Source organism: Convolutriloba macropyga, chromosome 2, assembly GCF_964194025.1.
Source record: "Convolutriloba macropyga chromosome 2, txConMacr16.3, whole genome shotgun sequence".
In the NCBI taxonomy this organism is placed as follows: domain Eukaryota; kingdom Metazoa; phylum Xenacoelomorpha; order Acoela; family Convolutidae; genus Convolutriloba; species Convolutriloba macropyga.
The window spans coordinates 64,580,658-64,598,434 of record NC_134469.1 but is presented as its reverse complement, the minus strand read 5'-3'; the positions used below and the strand labels follow the sequence as shown (position 1 = coordinate 64,598,434).

The following is a 17,777-nucleotide window of genomic DNA, read 5'->3' as shown; positions in this document are numbered from 1 at the left end:
AAATTTCTTTGGTTAATCGTTTTTTCGAATAGATATCCCAAGAAAAAATTAGCAGTTTTTTGCTAATGGAAACCTTAAATTGTCCCTAAGATTGCCCTATATTAATGAAGAAAGTTTTATGTGATAGTCACCTGCATCTAAAAATAGACAAATATTTTAAAATTTGCGTCATTGTTTCTGATGTAGTTTTCTACAAATCAGGAAATGCACGATTTCTGGTTTGACGCATACGACAAAAGAAATTTCAAGAGGGCAATTGATTGAACTTTTTCGAATACTAGCATCTCACCCTATATTTTCAAGTTGGAGTTTTTCATACTTTTTTATGTCTTGTTTTATTGAGAAAAATGCTGTCCGCAGAAATTTGGAGAAAAAGAAAGTAGAAAACTGGTCTGGTCACTTTCTGAGTTTTCTGTGGTTCGCTGTGTGGTTATTGCTACGGATAATTTATCTATACTAAGTCTTTAATTGAGAATATCTATCCCTTTAGATTTTACAATTTAGTGTTGTGCAATTTACATTATGCAAAACTGTAGCTTATAAAAAATTTATAAACTCGCGCGGTGGTTCCATGGTTGCGAAGTCCATTAAAGAATACAAAAAACATCATTAAAACTTAAAATCTATTTAATTTGAACTCGATTAAGTTTGTTTAAAAATGGAGGTCACAGCAAGCCGCTATGCTATTGTTAGTTTTAAATGGTATGAAAAAATAGAACTATTTTTGGCCCCACAGACTGCATTGAATACGTTCCTCTTCATTTTAGTTCTTTCCTACTCCTTAAGATAAATCATACGTACAGAATAGTTATATAACTGTTGCTTTAATGTTGGCGATAAGTTAAAAACTATCAGCCATGATTTTGATGACAATGAGCTCCAATTGAATCCTTTTCTGCTCCTATAGTTAGAGAATGACACATACCAAAAAATATTATCTAAATTTTGAGTAAATTTAGGATCCAAAATTTGGAACTATAGTTGCTGCTTTCATTGCTAAAATTTTTTTTTGAAAAAAAAACACCAGTTTCTGCTAGTATTGGAATCTACGGTTCACTACCGTTTAGCTGTTCTACTTAATTTCTACACTTATGTCTTAAATTAATTTAAAACTAAAATCAAAATTTGAAGATTTTTAAACGTATGTTGCTTCTTCGACAACAGCAATTCGTTGAGTGAAATCCTACGGAGTTTATTGTTTAGAACATTTAATTTTTGAGAATGTCACTGTACCATTAACCGGAGCCATAAGTTTATCCTCTTAACAAAATCCCCCGCAGCCGTAATGGGTAGATTCTTCGTTGACATGTGTTGAGTGAAGGGAGACATTTCAATTATTCTGACACTTTTTCTCTCTACCTCAAATGTATCCTTCTATTGTTTTCTCCAAAAAATTACATATTGCAATCCCTCTCAAATCCCCCCACAAAAATCAATGGAAAATGACTTTATTTCCGTTTGAATACTCGCAAACATAACCTTTTCTCTCATTAAAATTCTTTTGATCACAATACATTGCGCGGTAGAGAAATGCTCAAATGCGCGTTTCGACGTACATGCTGTTAGAAAATGGCGGAAGCTGTTGATTGAAATACAACCGCTGCAATCAATTCCAAAAGCTAACTTGACAGCAATTTGGTAAGTGGCAATCAACCAATTTGGCATTCTGGTTTCCCACGTTTACCCCCTCCCCTCCCCCGCCCCCTGCTCGTTCACTCATTCGAATCATTACTTACCTCCTCCACGTTTTCCCAGCTTGCTCCAATTGAAAATAGCAATTAGCCAATTCAAGTGGTTAAGTGCGAACGTATTATTGCTGCCGTCTGCTTTGAGAAGTGGCGTCAAAGGAGAAAGAATGCTCCACCGCGCATTGGGGTGGGGGGTTGGGAGTGGGTTGGGGGTGGTAGAGACGCAGAGAAAGACACTTGATCTAAATTTGCGAATTACTTTTTAAAAATACTTTCGTCATAGCTTGCCCTGATTTTTGTCTCCCTTCCGCAAATCAAGGCGAATTTTGAGCTCACTGCATTTTTCGTCCATTAATAACATTTAAAAATAACAACAACTATCTCTTTTCTTTCTCTATTGTGCCCATAGCGTCTGTTTTGTTAGCTCTCTATATTTATTTTGGCAGCCAGTTAGTTAAAAGAGGAAGTCTTTATTACCCTCCACTTCTTTTCAATTCATCACCGGAATGTATACAAGTAAGGCTATGTTCTTCGTATGTTTGCGTGTGTGACAGTCTCTTCTGAACGCGTGTGTCTGTATCCTTGTGTTCGTGCGTGTAACTCTTTTGCCCAATCAAGGTACAAGTGACGCATTATTTAATATTTCCTCTTTCCAATTAAAAATATTTTTCCCATTTACCATCTATCCATACATTCTTCTTTCATCCCCAATTTGCAGAACAGCTTTTCCGCTAGAAGCTACGAGGCAAGCACCGATTTCTGCTCCTAACTCATTTCGTACAACCCCTCCCCCATTTTGCGTTATCGTCATTCTAGGCCCCATCGTCGTCATATTTCCATTGCGCTGCTGTCAAACGGCACAATCACAGTTTCACTTTGTAAAATCACAACAGCTAGCGGTGAAAAAAGTGAACAAATCTTTTATTTTGTTCTTTTTATTACCGGAGGTAGTTTGCAGTGGTTTGAATAAACAAACACCATTCTCTCTATTTCTCTAGTTGCTACTAGTTAAAAACGCAATTTAACGCGCAATGTTCTTTATTACTCGCTTTTCAGTTTTTTTTTAGTTTGGTGCAATTTACGAACGTGATTTATGCGTTTATGTGTGTACGCATGGTTATGTCTCGCGGTGTTTGGTTTTAGTTTATTCTGTTTTTCTTGCGATTCGAAACATGAGCTTGATGAATTTTAGTTTGCTTGCTTCGTGCGTTTTCCTACTTTTCCTCAGCATATCGGTTTGTTCTTTCATTGACATCATATCCGTTCAGCTTACTGTGATTTGAAAAGCGTTATTATAAGAATACAGAGAAAAAGTTGTTTGAAGCAGAAATGCTGTTTTGTTAGTCTTGGTTTGTTAACCTATAAGAATAATTAGAATTGATATTAGTGTGTTACCAAGCATAGCGAGTTATTAGCTATACCCAGTGAGACCAAGTGTCAACTATTGCTATACTTGAATAGAAGGGTAGTTAGTACCTTTCGTTATAATTTGTTTTGTTCTATTCGTAAACAAGTCATATGGCTGAGAACAGCGGTAGAGATCCCTTTTTTTACCCCAGAGGTGTAAGGCGTACAAGTGTTGGTGGTGGTGGTGGTACTATTTGTGATACGAGTAGTGGTGGTAATAGTGGTATAGTAGGTTCAACTGATATTTTACCCCCGGCAGGCGGCTCCAGTCCCCACTATCACCATAGCCGTAGCAACAGCAACAGTGGTAGTAGCGGAAGTTACAATAATTACAACACTAGCACCAGTTATAATAGCAACAGTTATAACAATAACAATTACAAACGTCAACTTTCAAACTCCCACAGCTCTGCTTCGAATGCCACGTACTCCACTAACCCAAACCCAACTCACACTCGGGCGCTAAGCAACAATAAGAGCAGTAATTCTAGCACTAGATCTGTCAGCAGAACCAGTAGAGCTTGTTCAGCAACCAGCAACAACAATAACAACAACAACAACATTAACAGCAGCAGCAGCAGCAGCAACAACAACCCTACCAGTTCTGGCTCTGGTGTCTCTAGCTCTAGGAATCCGGCTTCTGCTGCAATTCAAACCAGCCGATCAATCCAAAGCAACGCCTGCACCTTCAACTCCCAATCAGCTCACAGCACACCTGTTAGAAGCTACAGTACTCGCAGTTCCCGTATCATGAAGACACGCAAGTACATCAGTGAAGAAGATGTGATTGACCGGAGGGCGCAGCAACAGGCGTCTAATTCCAAGTACAACGCAGCTGGACAGCTCATTCCGAGGAGGATGCTGATCGCAGTTGACGAGAGTGACAACAGTGAGAGGGCCTTTGACTGGTACATGAACAACCTGCGTGATGACAAGCGAGACTTGCTGGTGTTGTTGCATGTCAGCAACAGTGGTCTCACAATGCCCATACACGCTGGAGTCGACATTCCTCAGGTAATGCATAATACACTTCAGATCTTTTCTGTTACCGCCCTCAGCCCTATATAGCTGACATTTTTGCACCCCGAATTTTTCCTTACTACCAACGCCCTGCTTATTTTTCGTAACTACCCTTTTCGAATTGCTGAGAGAAATGAACGCACTAGTTTTACAACAGTTTCTCCAAAAATAACTTGATCAGCCCAATTCTTGTAGCCAAAAACTTTAAAAAATTGGATTGAACATAAAGTGTCATCCATGCATACATAATCGTTATTTCGATATATGTATTAATTTGAAACCATCGCTGTGTTGGAATCCCGGGTCGAGAAATTTTCCAAAAATTATGTAAGAAATGCGCTGAAATGCGCTGAGCTTTCAAAAATTTCAGCGCAAAAAGCTTATATAATAATGTGTTGAAATACGCTGAAATGCGCTGAACCGTTGCAAGAAATGAGCTGAAAACCTTAAATTTTAAAAAAATAGAGTCGACTGAGACTCGAACCCTAATTTCCTGTAAGTGTTCCACCACTTAATCCGCTGCGTCATGGATTCATGAAACTTTTCCCATTTCATTTGATTATATATTAATGAACAATTTAGTGAGAAATGCGCTCAAATTATGTAAGAAATGTGGTGAAAGTTCATCGCATTTATTTCATAATTTCAGCGCATTTCAGCGCTTTTCAGCGCAATTCTCACAAAACGTTAATAACTGATGTGAGTCCAATTTAAAAGGTACCAACCTCAAGAATCAGTGCCAAAAAACACAAAATCTACTGAAATTATTTAAGAAAAACGCTGATTTTTGAATGTATTTCTTATAAAGTTTCAGAGCACTTCAGCGTATTGCTATGTAAGATTTTTTTGCTGAAAATTCTGAAAAATCAGCTCATTTCAGCGCATTCAGCTCATTTCTTGCATAATTTTAGCACATTTAGCAAATTTCTTTTGAAATATTGCACTGAAACGGCGCTCACATCTCAACCCGGGATGTACTAAATGCACTTTGCTCATACATTTACCTGCAACGTAACTTTATATGTGACAGTAAGTTAAAAGACGTATAAAAGGGGTGGAAAACGCCTGGAGGGCTAGCATTTCTTGAAATCATCAAGGTAGTTTGCCCTGGTGCAGGTGGAAAGCACACTTGAATAATTTAGGGTTAGTTCCCTTAATTTCGCCTTAAATTACCTGAAACGTTGGGGTATTTTTGCTTCACCTTAGCTTACCTGAAAATTACCATGAGAGGGGAGAGAGAGTCTATAATGGGAAAGACCCAATCATAACACATTTTTAGCTGCATCTAGCGAATTAAGTCAAATTACGACGCTAAAAGCGGAAAGCAACAGAAATTAGCTAAGTTTTCTCTATCTAACACTATCGTACCAAAAATCTACGTACAACTAGATAAATTTTAAAAGTGCCAAAAGCATCAAATAATGCATGTTAGACCCTACTACCATGTAGTTACGCTTTTCGCTTTTTAAATATCTAGTAGACGGTTTCTGAAGTTTTTACAATTTTCTAACGATACCTGAGTCATATTTTGGACACTTTTCTATTTCTGTAATTAGTGCTTCGCATTTGACCATAAATTTAAATTGGTTTCAAATTGGGACTATTTGTTGACCATTCCAGTACACTGAGCTCCTTGTCTTTGATGAAATTGATGACTATCTTCGATTTATGCACATACTGAGTTGCTTCTGTTTCCTAACCTTGACAATGGGCTATTTCGAATCGCTACAGTGTGGCAGAAAGTGAAAGAAAAAAACAACTTAACCGTCTTTTCTGATTCAGAGTAAAAACGAGCATGAAAATTTGGTTAAAACTTCAAAATTTCACGCCCTTTTTTCATGTCGTAACGCAAAGCAAAGGTTTTCAGCAAAAGCAATGCTTCAAAAGCACGAATTGTACTGTAGGTAGGTTTTTGATACCATAGTATTTGGTAAAAAGGTGTGGAGCAGCACGTGTTGAGTAAAGCATTGCATGATTTAAAGGTTTTGGTAAGTTTCCTCTCCAAATTTAGTGGCCTTGAATAAGCTATCCAGTGGCTCTACTTGGATTTGCTATCCTTGTGTTTCGTATCCAAAATTCTTGGAAAGAAGATCACCAAGTAAATATTGATATAGATAGTGAATTCAATGGTATATAGATTGGATAATTGGTATGAAAATAATTTTCCTAAGACAAAATAAAAAAAAATATGGCAGCAAAAACAAAACGGAGTGGATAGGTGAAGAAAAAATGAGCTCACTGGCACTATTGATCAGCACTTTGAAATTTTCGATTTTTCTAATGACACAATCTACACTCGATCAACTAGCTAGTAATGTTATACATGTATAATCCACAAGATTTACGATCATTATACTGTTTATTGATATTCAGTTCAACCAATATACAATTTCGTTTCGCCAGGTAGATATATTCATCGTAGAGAAATGTGAGTGGTATCAATAAAAACCTCGTCCCGCGTAGAATTCGAAATTGAAAACATTTTTTTTATTTTAGTTTTTTTTCGAGGAGTTATCGAGATTTAAAGTTTTCTGTGAACATAGGACATTCGCCATGATTTTGTTCAATTTTAGCTTTTTCTATAAAAATTCAAAACTACATTTCACGCTAATAATTGAAACATTTTTGCATTCCAATAAACGAAAGGCGACAAAATGATAGTTATGGTTTTGTTTGTATGTTTACTATCAGAAAAAAAAACTCGTATCTTCTTTTAGAGCTGTTTTTTTTTTTTAATTTTTCACATATTTTTTGTTTTTTATCGTCACTTTTAAACTAGTCACATTTCATATCAAGATTCAGTTAATGACGAATCTCACTTACAGAAAAATAAAGCCCAAAGAACAAAAGTTCTGTTTTCCAGTAATCGCTCTTGTTTTCTTTTGATTTCTAGTCTGACTTTTCGTAATTTTTAAAGAGCTTTTGATTTTATTTTTGAGATTTTACTGAATTTTTGCAGTCCTATAACATAGACCTGTTCACAAAAATTGCAATAGGATTTCTAATGATTAATAAGTGAACCTATCTAGTGCTTTGAGTGGACAGCTAATGTCTGTTAAGAAATTCAAAAACATTTTTTCGATTTTTTTTATTATTCACCCTTCTTAAACTTCTTTTTCGAACTGTAACTCACTTCAGTAGTAACAGGACCTTCTTCTTCTTTAATGCAAACAAAATAATCAGGATGGCAATTTTGAATTCCATTTTTTGGTTTTATGACATTTGGATGCCACGAGTTTGCATTATTTAAAAAAGACGTTCAATGGACCATAGAGAAAGTATTCAGAGAAAAGCTAATGGTTTAAATGGCTTCGACACTTTCTTCTCGCAATTTTGCCCGTATTTGTTGTTGTTTCTATAGCCATAAGACGTATTGTGATGTTTTATTGATGAACTATGAATGACGAACATCACGGTATTCCCGTCGAGTCGTAGCTCAGCGTATTTATTGACTTCCGTTGAAAGTTATTGATTTTAATGGCATGATATTACGTGTTTTTTCAAATGATTCGTGGTTTTGATACTTGTTCTTTTTTCCTGATTGTTGAAGTGATATTTCTTAAACCCAGCAGCATAGCACTGTTGTTAAAAAATAATAAAAAAGAACGTTTTTACTGAAAAAGTCACTTTTTAATGGCTTCGACACTTCTCTCTCAATTTTTTGACTTTGCTGTCTTTGACTGTTTTTATTTTTTTTGTAGTCGTAAAAGACTAAGAGTTCCCATTAGCTACTAAAAGTTTATGATTTTATTTGTTTTCAAATTTTTTTAAAAATATTTTCAGTTTTGTTGATCATTTCGTCAACTTGTAACTTATTCTCATCACTGAGAGGTCCCATTTAGTTCCATATAAATCAAAAATTTGCGTGTTTATTGATTATACGTCGTAACTGATGTTTTGTTTTTTGGAAGATGTGCTTTTTCATCAAATTTTTGTGAGTGTTCAGTATTTGTTTCTTTTTCTGTTTTTTAGCATATTCGCGCAATAACAGATCCCAATGATTTTCAAATTGGGACCGAGTGAAGTTTTTTAATCGTTCAGTATAACCTTAGCTGAAATAATGTAAATATCTATCGGAATAAGAGAACCAATATTCAGATAAAAGCTAATGATTTTGACGGCTTCCATAATTTTTGTTAACGCAATTTATTAAGTTTTAATTTTAATTTTTCTTCAATTTTATATCGTTTCTGTGGCTTAGACTAAACATATACTGATCATATCCTCTTGGTACGGACTTTTTAGTAAATTTATCAAGAATTTTGTTACAGGCTAAGGGTTTTAAGACGTTTGAAGTTATGAAACGTTTTTAAAAATGTTGATTGAATTTTGAACTTTGATTCATTATTTCTTTTTGTCGACCTTTTACCTAGTCCCATTATTGAAAAACCCATCTGCTGTTTAATTTAGAGAAAATAAATTCGTGATTAGTTTGGAAAAAGTAAAATAGCCAAGGTTTTATCTGATTGCCTTTTGACGTTGCTACTAGGTGCTTTTAAATTTAGATATTGAATTTTTGCCTTGAAATTTTTGTTTTTTGGTGAATTTGTTATTTAATCTCGTAATCGTTTAAATGGCAGATCTCGTCAGCGCTGTAATGAAGCATGGAATCATGTAAATCAATTAGTAGTTTGGGGTGTGGAAAAAATTTTTTAACTCAAACATCTATTTTTGATTATGTCTTCATTGGTTGACAATTAAGTCAAAAATGTAGATGAGCTCGGGTCGGAACATTATGTGCAAACGCACATTAACGAGCCTCCTTGTTAAATACATACTCAATCATTTTAAAAAAAAAATGCCTGCACAAAAATATGTGTGGTACATCGATTTGAATGCTAATTGGATAGATGATATTCTATTCTTGGATAATCTTAAAATTGATACAAGCTGAAAGGACGAAACCAGAATCACATCAACAGAACTACAAAACGTTCAGTTGCAATAACAAAAACAATATTACTATAGCAACAGTGAATTAGGTCGTATCGTTTCAATTTATGATGTAAGGTGTCAAACAGGTGATTAATTGGCGCTGCGCAGCCGTAGGTGTCTCTTTTGGCCGTAGCTGAAGTCTTTTAATTCATTCAAATTTCTAACGTAGATAAAACATTTTTCAAAGGACATCAACCTACTGCTTTTTTTATAGAACAGGGTTTACGTTGAAATCAACTTCAAGTTTAACTTAACAAATTATTTTCTGACGAAATTGATAAAAAGTGATGGAAACATTGAAATGAACCAAGCTATTTTAGGTGATAGATTAGATTAGATTTAAACTCAGATGGTAGACGAAACAGAGAATTTTATACAGAATATTAAGTTTAATCAATTTACCACCTGAGATCCATAATTTTTTCATGAGTAGAGTTTGAAATTAGTATCAATAGCTGTAATTTATCTTATATTGAAATTTTTCTACTCTTCTCAACTATAAATGCATTTATGGATCGGATTACTTAGAAAATGAACGCAAGTCCAAATTTGATTTAGGGAAACTATACTTAGTCTGCTTTAGTCTGCTTTGGGGGCAATTTGTCTGCTTCTTTCATTCCGCAAATCCCTGAGTTATTCTGCTAGAAAATAAATTTTTAAAACAGTTTATAATACTTTTATTCCGCTTGAGAAAGCTGATAGCTCGACATGTTAGAGCCCCAGCAGTTTTGTAAGCGGACAAATAACTGCAAACGCAAAACTTAAGTCCTAGTCTAATTATTTCTAAAATCTTTGACTTCGATTTTGCGCTCCATGAAATTACAATGGATCAACAGACATTGAATAAGGGTACCTAGACAAAAAACGCAAAAAATCTTTGCGAGCATGAGCCAAAAAATTGTGGAAACGATGCAGAGAAAATATCTACAAATCACCTCCGGCTACTGAGGAACAATCCGACCAGAGCGAATCATTGCTTAAGGGAGCAAACAATGAACAAGAGCGCAAACATTCTGTGTTTTTGTCTGGCAATAATTCTAGATCAAACCAACCTCAAGCTGATGAGATGTGCCTGCTTGGGTATGACGGCACTGAAGATGACTTGGTTGCACTGGTCACATAATGAGAAACAAGGATACGTTACTTGAAATCACACCCGATCGATCAAATGCCGGAAACAAAAAACGCAAAGGCATTGATTGTTGTGCAGAGTTTGTGAGAGGATGAGAGTACCCTTAAGCATTGGACACTTCTTGTGCGAAATAGGAATGATGCAATTATTTGAAAACATCTTCAAACCTTGTTACAATTTGCAGCAAATTGCAACAAAATTACAAGATGCGTGGAGTGGGTCTTAGCTGCACTTCACCGGAAAAAAGCCATTGCATAAAAATTCACTTTGAAATCGGTCAAAACTAACGGAAGATAGTAATTCGATTTACTATGGTACTTCAACTTTATCGAGCGTTCAAAAATTATTCGAGCATTGAATCTCCGAGACGGTAGGATAATACGCGTTTTGCGTTGTGCGCTTATTGGCTACAAATGCAAATGCTCAATTACCAAGAATTGTTAAGACGAAACCAGAGGGGAAGCTGTAGGTACATCTCAAATGTAATAGTACATTTAAAAATAGTTTGATTTTCAGAATATAGTTCGCCGCCAGATATCTTGTTCTGCGTTGCATATGCAGACAAGATTAGGACTCACTGAAGGAAAAGAACACCGACTATTCTAAGGTTTTTCTTTCGTTTGCTGTATGGAGACGCAATCCGAAAAGAAAACAATTCAAAAAAGGAGGCTCGTTTGAAATATTTCAAAAAGATTCTTTTGAAAGTTTTCAAAAAACTTTTTGGACGAAGGATATCTACAGGAGGCGATCAAAGCACAAGACGCAAAAACGGATTTTCTTAGCTCAAAGGTAGAACGCAACAGTGCCCTAGATGATAGTAAACTAGCACAAGGTTCAGGACTCAGCAAGATGTTGTGAAGAGCAGAATTCTTATTGCCGCCAAAATGACAAGTTTGGTTATGAGGACGAAGAGAAGAAAGATTTTCATCAGTTTTTCGGCTTGCCCAGTCTTCATGAGGATGTAGGACAAGGAATTCGGTGAAATCGAAACTAAGGCAATAGCAAGAAACTTTTTGGGTTTCACTACCAATGATAACGGATAACTGTTTACATAATCAAATTACGCGAAGTTCCAGGAATTCGAGCTGCCATCATTGGCCCGGGTTGCGCATCATACAATTTTCCTTGATTTTATACAAGGGCCTGCAGTGGGCTCAATCGCCAAAAAACTAGAGATGAATATATTACCAAATGAAAATGCAGATTATCAGAATTAAAGCGGGTATCAGATGAAGCTCATCAACATTGCAGAAAAGAGAGACAAGACCATTCAAGGCAATTGTAGAAGAATGGTATGATTCAGAACGTTGACACTCGGCAAAATAAATCATTTTGAGGAGCGAGCTCAGATTTTAAACAAACATAACTGGACAAAGCATTCACTGCAATACGAAAACATTGACGAGACACGTGGTTAATTGAAGACAGTGACACATGACCGGAGACTCAGAGAAACAGTTGGTTCATGACATGCTCACAAGGAAAAGAAAAGAACTGAATCTAGACGAGGAAATCATCTTCCTGTAACTGTGGGCAAATCAGTCTATAGAGCCTATCAAAGTGACGAGAGGGAGCACTTGCACTAATGAATACAAGTCGATTGCAGAGAGCTATCAAGACATCAAACCTTGTGAGACCAATTACAGCGAGAGACGGCTTTCCCGACAATTATTTGTAACTTGTTTTCAGGACCCAATGGTCAAGTGGATCGGAGGAAAGCACGTTATTTGGCAAAAACTGACTCAAATGAAAAGACGACTGCTCAAAGATCTTTGCTCTAATATGCAAGCCACAAAGCAATATGTTGCACCAATCTGAAGTGAAAACGACTTTTCAGCACTCGCTTATTGTAGAAGTCGTTTCGGTACCTGAAGCAAAATCAAGAGAGTTTTTGGCGGTGACAGACTGCAACAAAGTTTTAGGATGTCGACGGAAACAATTTGAAATATGTTTTACGACAGGCAGCTAAGATTTGGTACAAAGAACTGGCGAATCTCATACTGAGACAAGGATTCAGCAGGAGTAGGAACAATCATTTCTTGTTTGTTTTGTGAAAGCCGAAACATGGATCTAGTATTAATTTTGCTTGTGGACCTTGTTCCGGCATCCAGAAGTGACAGTGATCACCAGTAACTGGATAATTCTAAAAACGAAATTGCACATGACATGGACGACAGAAGGAGACTGCTGTAACTACATGATCTAGGACGGAAAGAATGCCGAGTTACGGTATACCAACAGCCCTCTTCTGATACGATGCTTGAGTGTTTTCAAAAGAAAGCCGAACTCACCAACTTGAACATAAATGTTCATGTTGTCCAGAAAGGAGACAACAAAGTGCACCGAAGCATCTAAAAAGTTCTGTTGAATCATTTTTTTATCAGGCTAAAAAACAACCAGGCACCGTGTTCACAGTCAACATCTTAAACAGTTACTTAACTGAAACCGCAGATGAAGACTGGGAGTGTGGAAATCAATTTTTATTGCTTTGAAGGGGGTAATAATGCGTTGAAGCGGGTCTATAAATTTAGAAATTACGCTAATTCTTTAGAGGTTACTCGGTTGTGCTGATTGTGCTGTTGGGATATAGCACACGGAACATTGAGTCCTTGTCATGGCCCGCAAGGCATAGCCAAAGCAATTAACCTGTTCACGAATCAATACTGTCTTAACAGTTGTCAATTGGAATATTCGTACGGTTTCTGTTTACTTTGTCATCTGTCCAAATTAGATCTTTTCCACTAGCGCCCCCATCCTATTTAGCCGATCTATAGGCAACCAAAACATGCTGTTTGGCGCCTTCTGAAAAAACTTCATTTTCATAAACTACGCGCCTGGTATAATACAATAACAAATATATTTGCAACAATTTTCAAGAGAAAAGTGCTGGAGCAGAGTAAACCGTAACTTCAGAAAAGCGATAGCAGCAAGCTTCAGGTTGATGGTTATCACTCAAGCTATCACATATGATCTTTTGTCCCGATCTACTTTTTATTTACTACCCGAGGAAAGTTTCTTATTCCAGTTACATGAAAAAATTTGTGGGAAAAATAAGCCCACCATGTGTTTGAAAAAAATTTATATGTGTTAATGATTTGTAAGCGCTGACCACTTCAACGTTTGAGAATTGCCTCACAGACTTATATAATTTTATAATTTTTAATTCTCGTCAGTTTTTTTTTTCATTGCCTTACTTTCATTGTCTAATCCATTCCATCTAATGTGTTTGCAAGATTTTTGTTCAATACTTGCAGTTATTCTGGAAACTGACTCCAAGAGATGAATTCAAGTTTGCCAGCCTAATTATTAGGTAATTGTTCAAGATTTTTGATGCAGATTCCCGTCTCAACGTCTTGTTATTTTGTTTCGTTTTTCAGTTGTATATTCAGTTGATCTATTTCTTTTCGCACGATCTAATAAATTATTTCGTCTTCGGTCAAAAAGACTTCAATTAATAGTTTTTTGCAACACTAAATTTTTGGTTTTCTTAATCGTGGGGCTTTAGAAAAAAACAGAAATTTCGATGCGAGTCAACTATTCATACAAATAACTTTGTGTGTAGTTCACTTCAAATTTTCGTGCAATAATTGAACCTACGTGCATATTTTAAAATGCCGAAAGTCTGTGATGCTAGAAGTGAACAGGCGAGAGGTTGCTATTTTACCGGAAGTTGAATTCCGTTGACTTTCGAGATTTTGAGACCTGCGCATTTCTTGTTTTAAGCATGGTTATGTCATTCTGTCACTTCGATATTCTCACCTAAAATATAACACTTCGCGATTCCCAATAAACGCCAGAAATTTTCCGTAACTACAAACAGAGTCACGTAACCATTGCTTCATCAGTCAGCGTGTTTCACTTGCATTTCTGTTTTCATTCAACTCAATTTCAACAGGTGTAAAAACAAAGATCGCTTGAATATTACTGCTACAGTTTGAGGTAATAAATGATGAGAATTTTATCCTTCTGGAGTATTGCAAAAATAAAACAAAATTCTTTTCAGGTAGAAAAAACTTGAATACAGATAAGGCGTTCAGTTATGTTTACTTCAGTTTCAATCAAAAATTTTCAGTAGGGAAAATTTATACAAGGCTGGCATTTATTGGTGAGTCAATTGTGTCAGGGCAAGCCTATTGCATGGAATTGTCTTGGAATATTATGTTTATTTTAAACTTATTTGAAACGTGAAAAGATCGATACATCACATTCAATAAGAACAAATTACATCACATCACGTATAGACACAAAGTCAAACCGGACAAAAAAGGGCTGGTAGCTCATATTTTATATCCATTTTTATCTACGATTAAAAAACATTGATATTAGCTCCCTATTGTCACGCAAGTATCTCCGATAAATCAAGTCACTAATATGAACTATTTCTCTCTTTTCAAACGACTCCACCTCCATAGGCAAAACATTTAGCCAAATCAAAATATTATACATCAAGTTCTTGGAGTTTTCAAGCGACCTTTTTTGTGTAATAGTTTGTTACTCGAGCTGAAATTTTGCCTCTTACTTGGCCTCTTTATGTCCTACGAGAAGCAAAATGACCATCACTGTTCAAATCTTGTGGCCTATGACAGATCGTTTCTCTGATCAATGCCTTGAAAAACAAGTCAAAATCTGTTTCAATGTGTAAATCACCCAATAAAAGATTTGAGATGACGAATTTTTTCTTGAAACAAATGGTTCGCAAGATGGGTTTTTGAATTAAAAACATGCCATTTAATTGTGACCTAATAGTTCGGCCCTATGAAAGTTTTTCATAATAAATAACAGGTTTAACATATATATTGTACCATTTTGTTAAGGATGTTTTTGGAACGAAGTTTGTTGCACGATAAAGTAGTCCATTAAATTTGGCTTACTTTTTACAGAAATAATCAACATGATCCTTAAACAGTAGTTTGGTGTCAATGTGGACACCGAGAAAATTAAATGAGTTTGTTTCTTCAATGGGTTGATCAATTATTTTGAAGCAGATTTTGACTTGTTTTTTTCCATATTAGAAAAGTTTGCACTTCTTAACATTGAGTTATCTTTTCCGAAAAAAGTCACGCTGACAAACTACAAGATCACTTTGAAACAACTCTTGCGACTGAACTGAGTATTTTTTGTGCGAAATGGCTGTATCGCCGACAAAAAACGTTATTTGAGAGTTCCCTGCAGTTTTCGTAAAATCGTTTACATACAAGAGGAACAAAAGTGGTCCTAGTACAAATCTTTGTGAAACACCAAAAGAGATAGTTGATATCTTAGATTTTCCGCATATTGCTTACGAATATGTGGATAGTTTTTCAAAAAATCCTTATTTTCCCTCGGAAACTCATTTTTTTCAATCCTAAGAGGAAGGATGCTGTGATCAACAGCATTGAAACCTTTTTTAGATCAATAAAAAATGTCCTACCATTCAAGGCACTAACACAAAAAAATTTAAAAAAATCAAATTGATTTTGGCTGACCAACCTATGTTTTCCGAGAAACTTGGTCATTAGTTGAAGCGAACCTTTTTCATATGCTTTTCCAATGATGGGAAGCAAACTTAAATGATGATAATCGGACGGGTCGTCCAATGGGCCTTCTTTATATAAAGCAATAACTTGGGCTATTTTGAGCGACTCTCGAAACACGTTGTTGCATATGCAAAAATTTATGCAGTTGGCAATCGGTAGACAAAGTAAGGGAGCTACTATCGTAATCATCTTACCTTGAGATGCCATCAAACCTCACTGAATTCGAAAAATTCAGTTTCTTATAATTTCAAAAGTAGTTTCTTCACTTATCGCGAACAACGTAAACGTGTTCTTGTTCCCAGGTATTTCGCTCGCCGGATATTGCTTGGAGATAAATTTAGAAGTTAATTTTCCCCGACTGAGGTAAAAAAAATTCGAATGAACTCTTCAACATCAAAATTTGGTGCCGTTTTTTTCTATTTTTTAAATCATTGTATGTGTTGAAAATGCCTTTGACCCAACTTCTATTCAGAATTTCTTTAAAAAAACTTCTTTTTATTTCTAATGCGTCAACGTAATTTTTTCCGCTTTTTTGTACATTGCTCAAAATTCAGAATCATTGGGATTTCTTATCATTTTTTTCACATCTTGTCTTTTCTCCTGCGTGACTGCCTAATGTCTTGTTTATCCAACATTTGTCTTTATATTTTTTCTTCTTTAATGGGCAAAAACTGACAAAACAAGAAAAGATTGATTCTGCAAATTTTGGCTTGTACATGGGATCATTAACGTCTAAACTATTTAAAAACTTAAACAAGAGGAAGAATAGCTTAAGAATTTTCTCGTTCTTGTGCATTTTGTACTGGTAAAATTTCTACTTATTGATAAATTCCTTCTTAAATTCTCCTCTTTTCGTTGTTTTTCTGACGGATTATAAACAAATTTATAGTAAAGGGCATAGTGATCACTGATGGATGTTTTAAAAGTTTCAACTCGTTTTTCTCTTTTTGCTATCAAATGATTAAAACAGATTTTGCTGGTCTTAGATTCCCTATTAGGCTCAAAATTTTGAATTTTTAGTCCAAATTTGGTCAAAATTTCAATACATTGATTTACAGGCAATCTTGATTTGTTTTTGATAGTGTCGTTATTAATATTTGTGATCAATTTTCTTAAAATTCAACAAAAATTCTTTTAACTCTACTATAAAGGATTCAACTCGCATGCTAGGCGATCTCTATAGCAAACATAATTTGTGTTTATTTTGTTCAGCTCCAATTTCAATGCATAGTGTTTCAAAACTTGCCTGACAATCAATCACACTAGGAAGTTTCATCACTCACAAAAAGTCGCTAAACCCACTTCTTTTTTGGCCTTTTCGGTTTTAGGCTATTTTTTTGTTATATAGTTTCAAACCTTCAACCAATTCTCACAAAGAGCAATAATTGCCAGTTTATTTGTTAAAGTACTTTAAAAAACTTCTAACTCATCGTGATGGCATCTCAAAGAACGAATATTAAGGTATGAAAGAATATGAAACCAAACGGTAATTGTTGGCCGTCGTAATTTTTGTTGAATTTCACATACTCAAGCCGTTTTTGTTATTTAAAAAACAAAAGAATTTCAACAAGCAAAAGTTTTATCAGAACTTGTTCTCTCACAAAATTGAATTTTCACTTCAAAATTTTAAATTTTAAATGTCGATAACCAGCAATGATTCTATATGAAGGCAATACGACGATGCGGAAAGCAACGCAATAGAAACATCATGCAAAATAAACAATTTAATCTAAAAAAAACTCATTTAATTCATGAAATTTTTGTTTTAATTTTAATGGGTAGAGAGTTTTTAAGATGAAAGGAGAGCACAAATATGCAAACTTTTAGGCTGCTGAAACTATTGATGCTAGTGTGAATGAACATAATATGCCGTTAAGCACTAAGAACCAGTAATCACTCATTTTTCAGTTCTCTTGATCGAATATGTTTAAGAATCGCTATGTTAATAGGATGAAACTAAGGCAGAACAAATTCAACTGAATAGACTAATTGAACGCACAGCACTTTTTTCGATTTGTAATTGAAGACGTAAACATGGTACTTTGAAAAGTATATGCAAGAATCCTGCAAGTATTTTGA

General features: G+C 35.3%; 2 protein-coding genes across 3 annotated transcripts in view; one reads left to right on the top strand and one right to left on the bottom strand.

The window, feature by feature from the left end:
• The window catches only part of LOC142334606 (delta(3,5)-Delta(2,4)-dienoyl-CoA isomerase, mitochondrial-like), a 440,398-nt gene that overhangs the window by 70,537 nt on the left and 352,084 nt on the right, over positions 1–17,777 (bottom strand). The window lies entirely within an intron of this gene.
• Positions 1,953–17,777, top strand: part of LOC142335404 (uncharacterized) — a 33,503-nt gene continuing 17,678 nt past the window's right edge. The window contains exon 1 of the mRNA XM_075383875.1: positions 1,953–4,109. Coding sequence (XP_075239990.1) covers positions 3,207–4,109 — 903 coding nt within the window. The 5' untranslated portion in view covers positions 1,953–3,206. The remainder of the gene's footprint in view (positions 4,110–17,777) is intronic.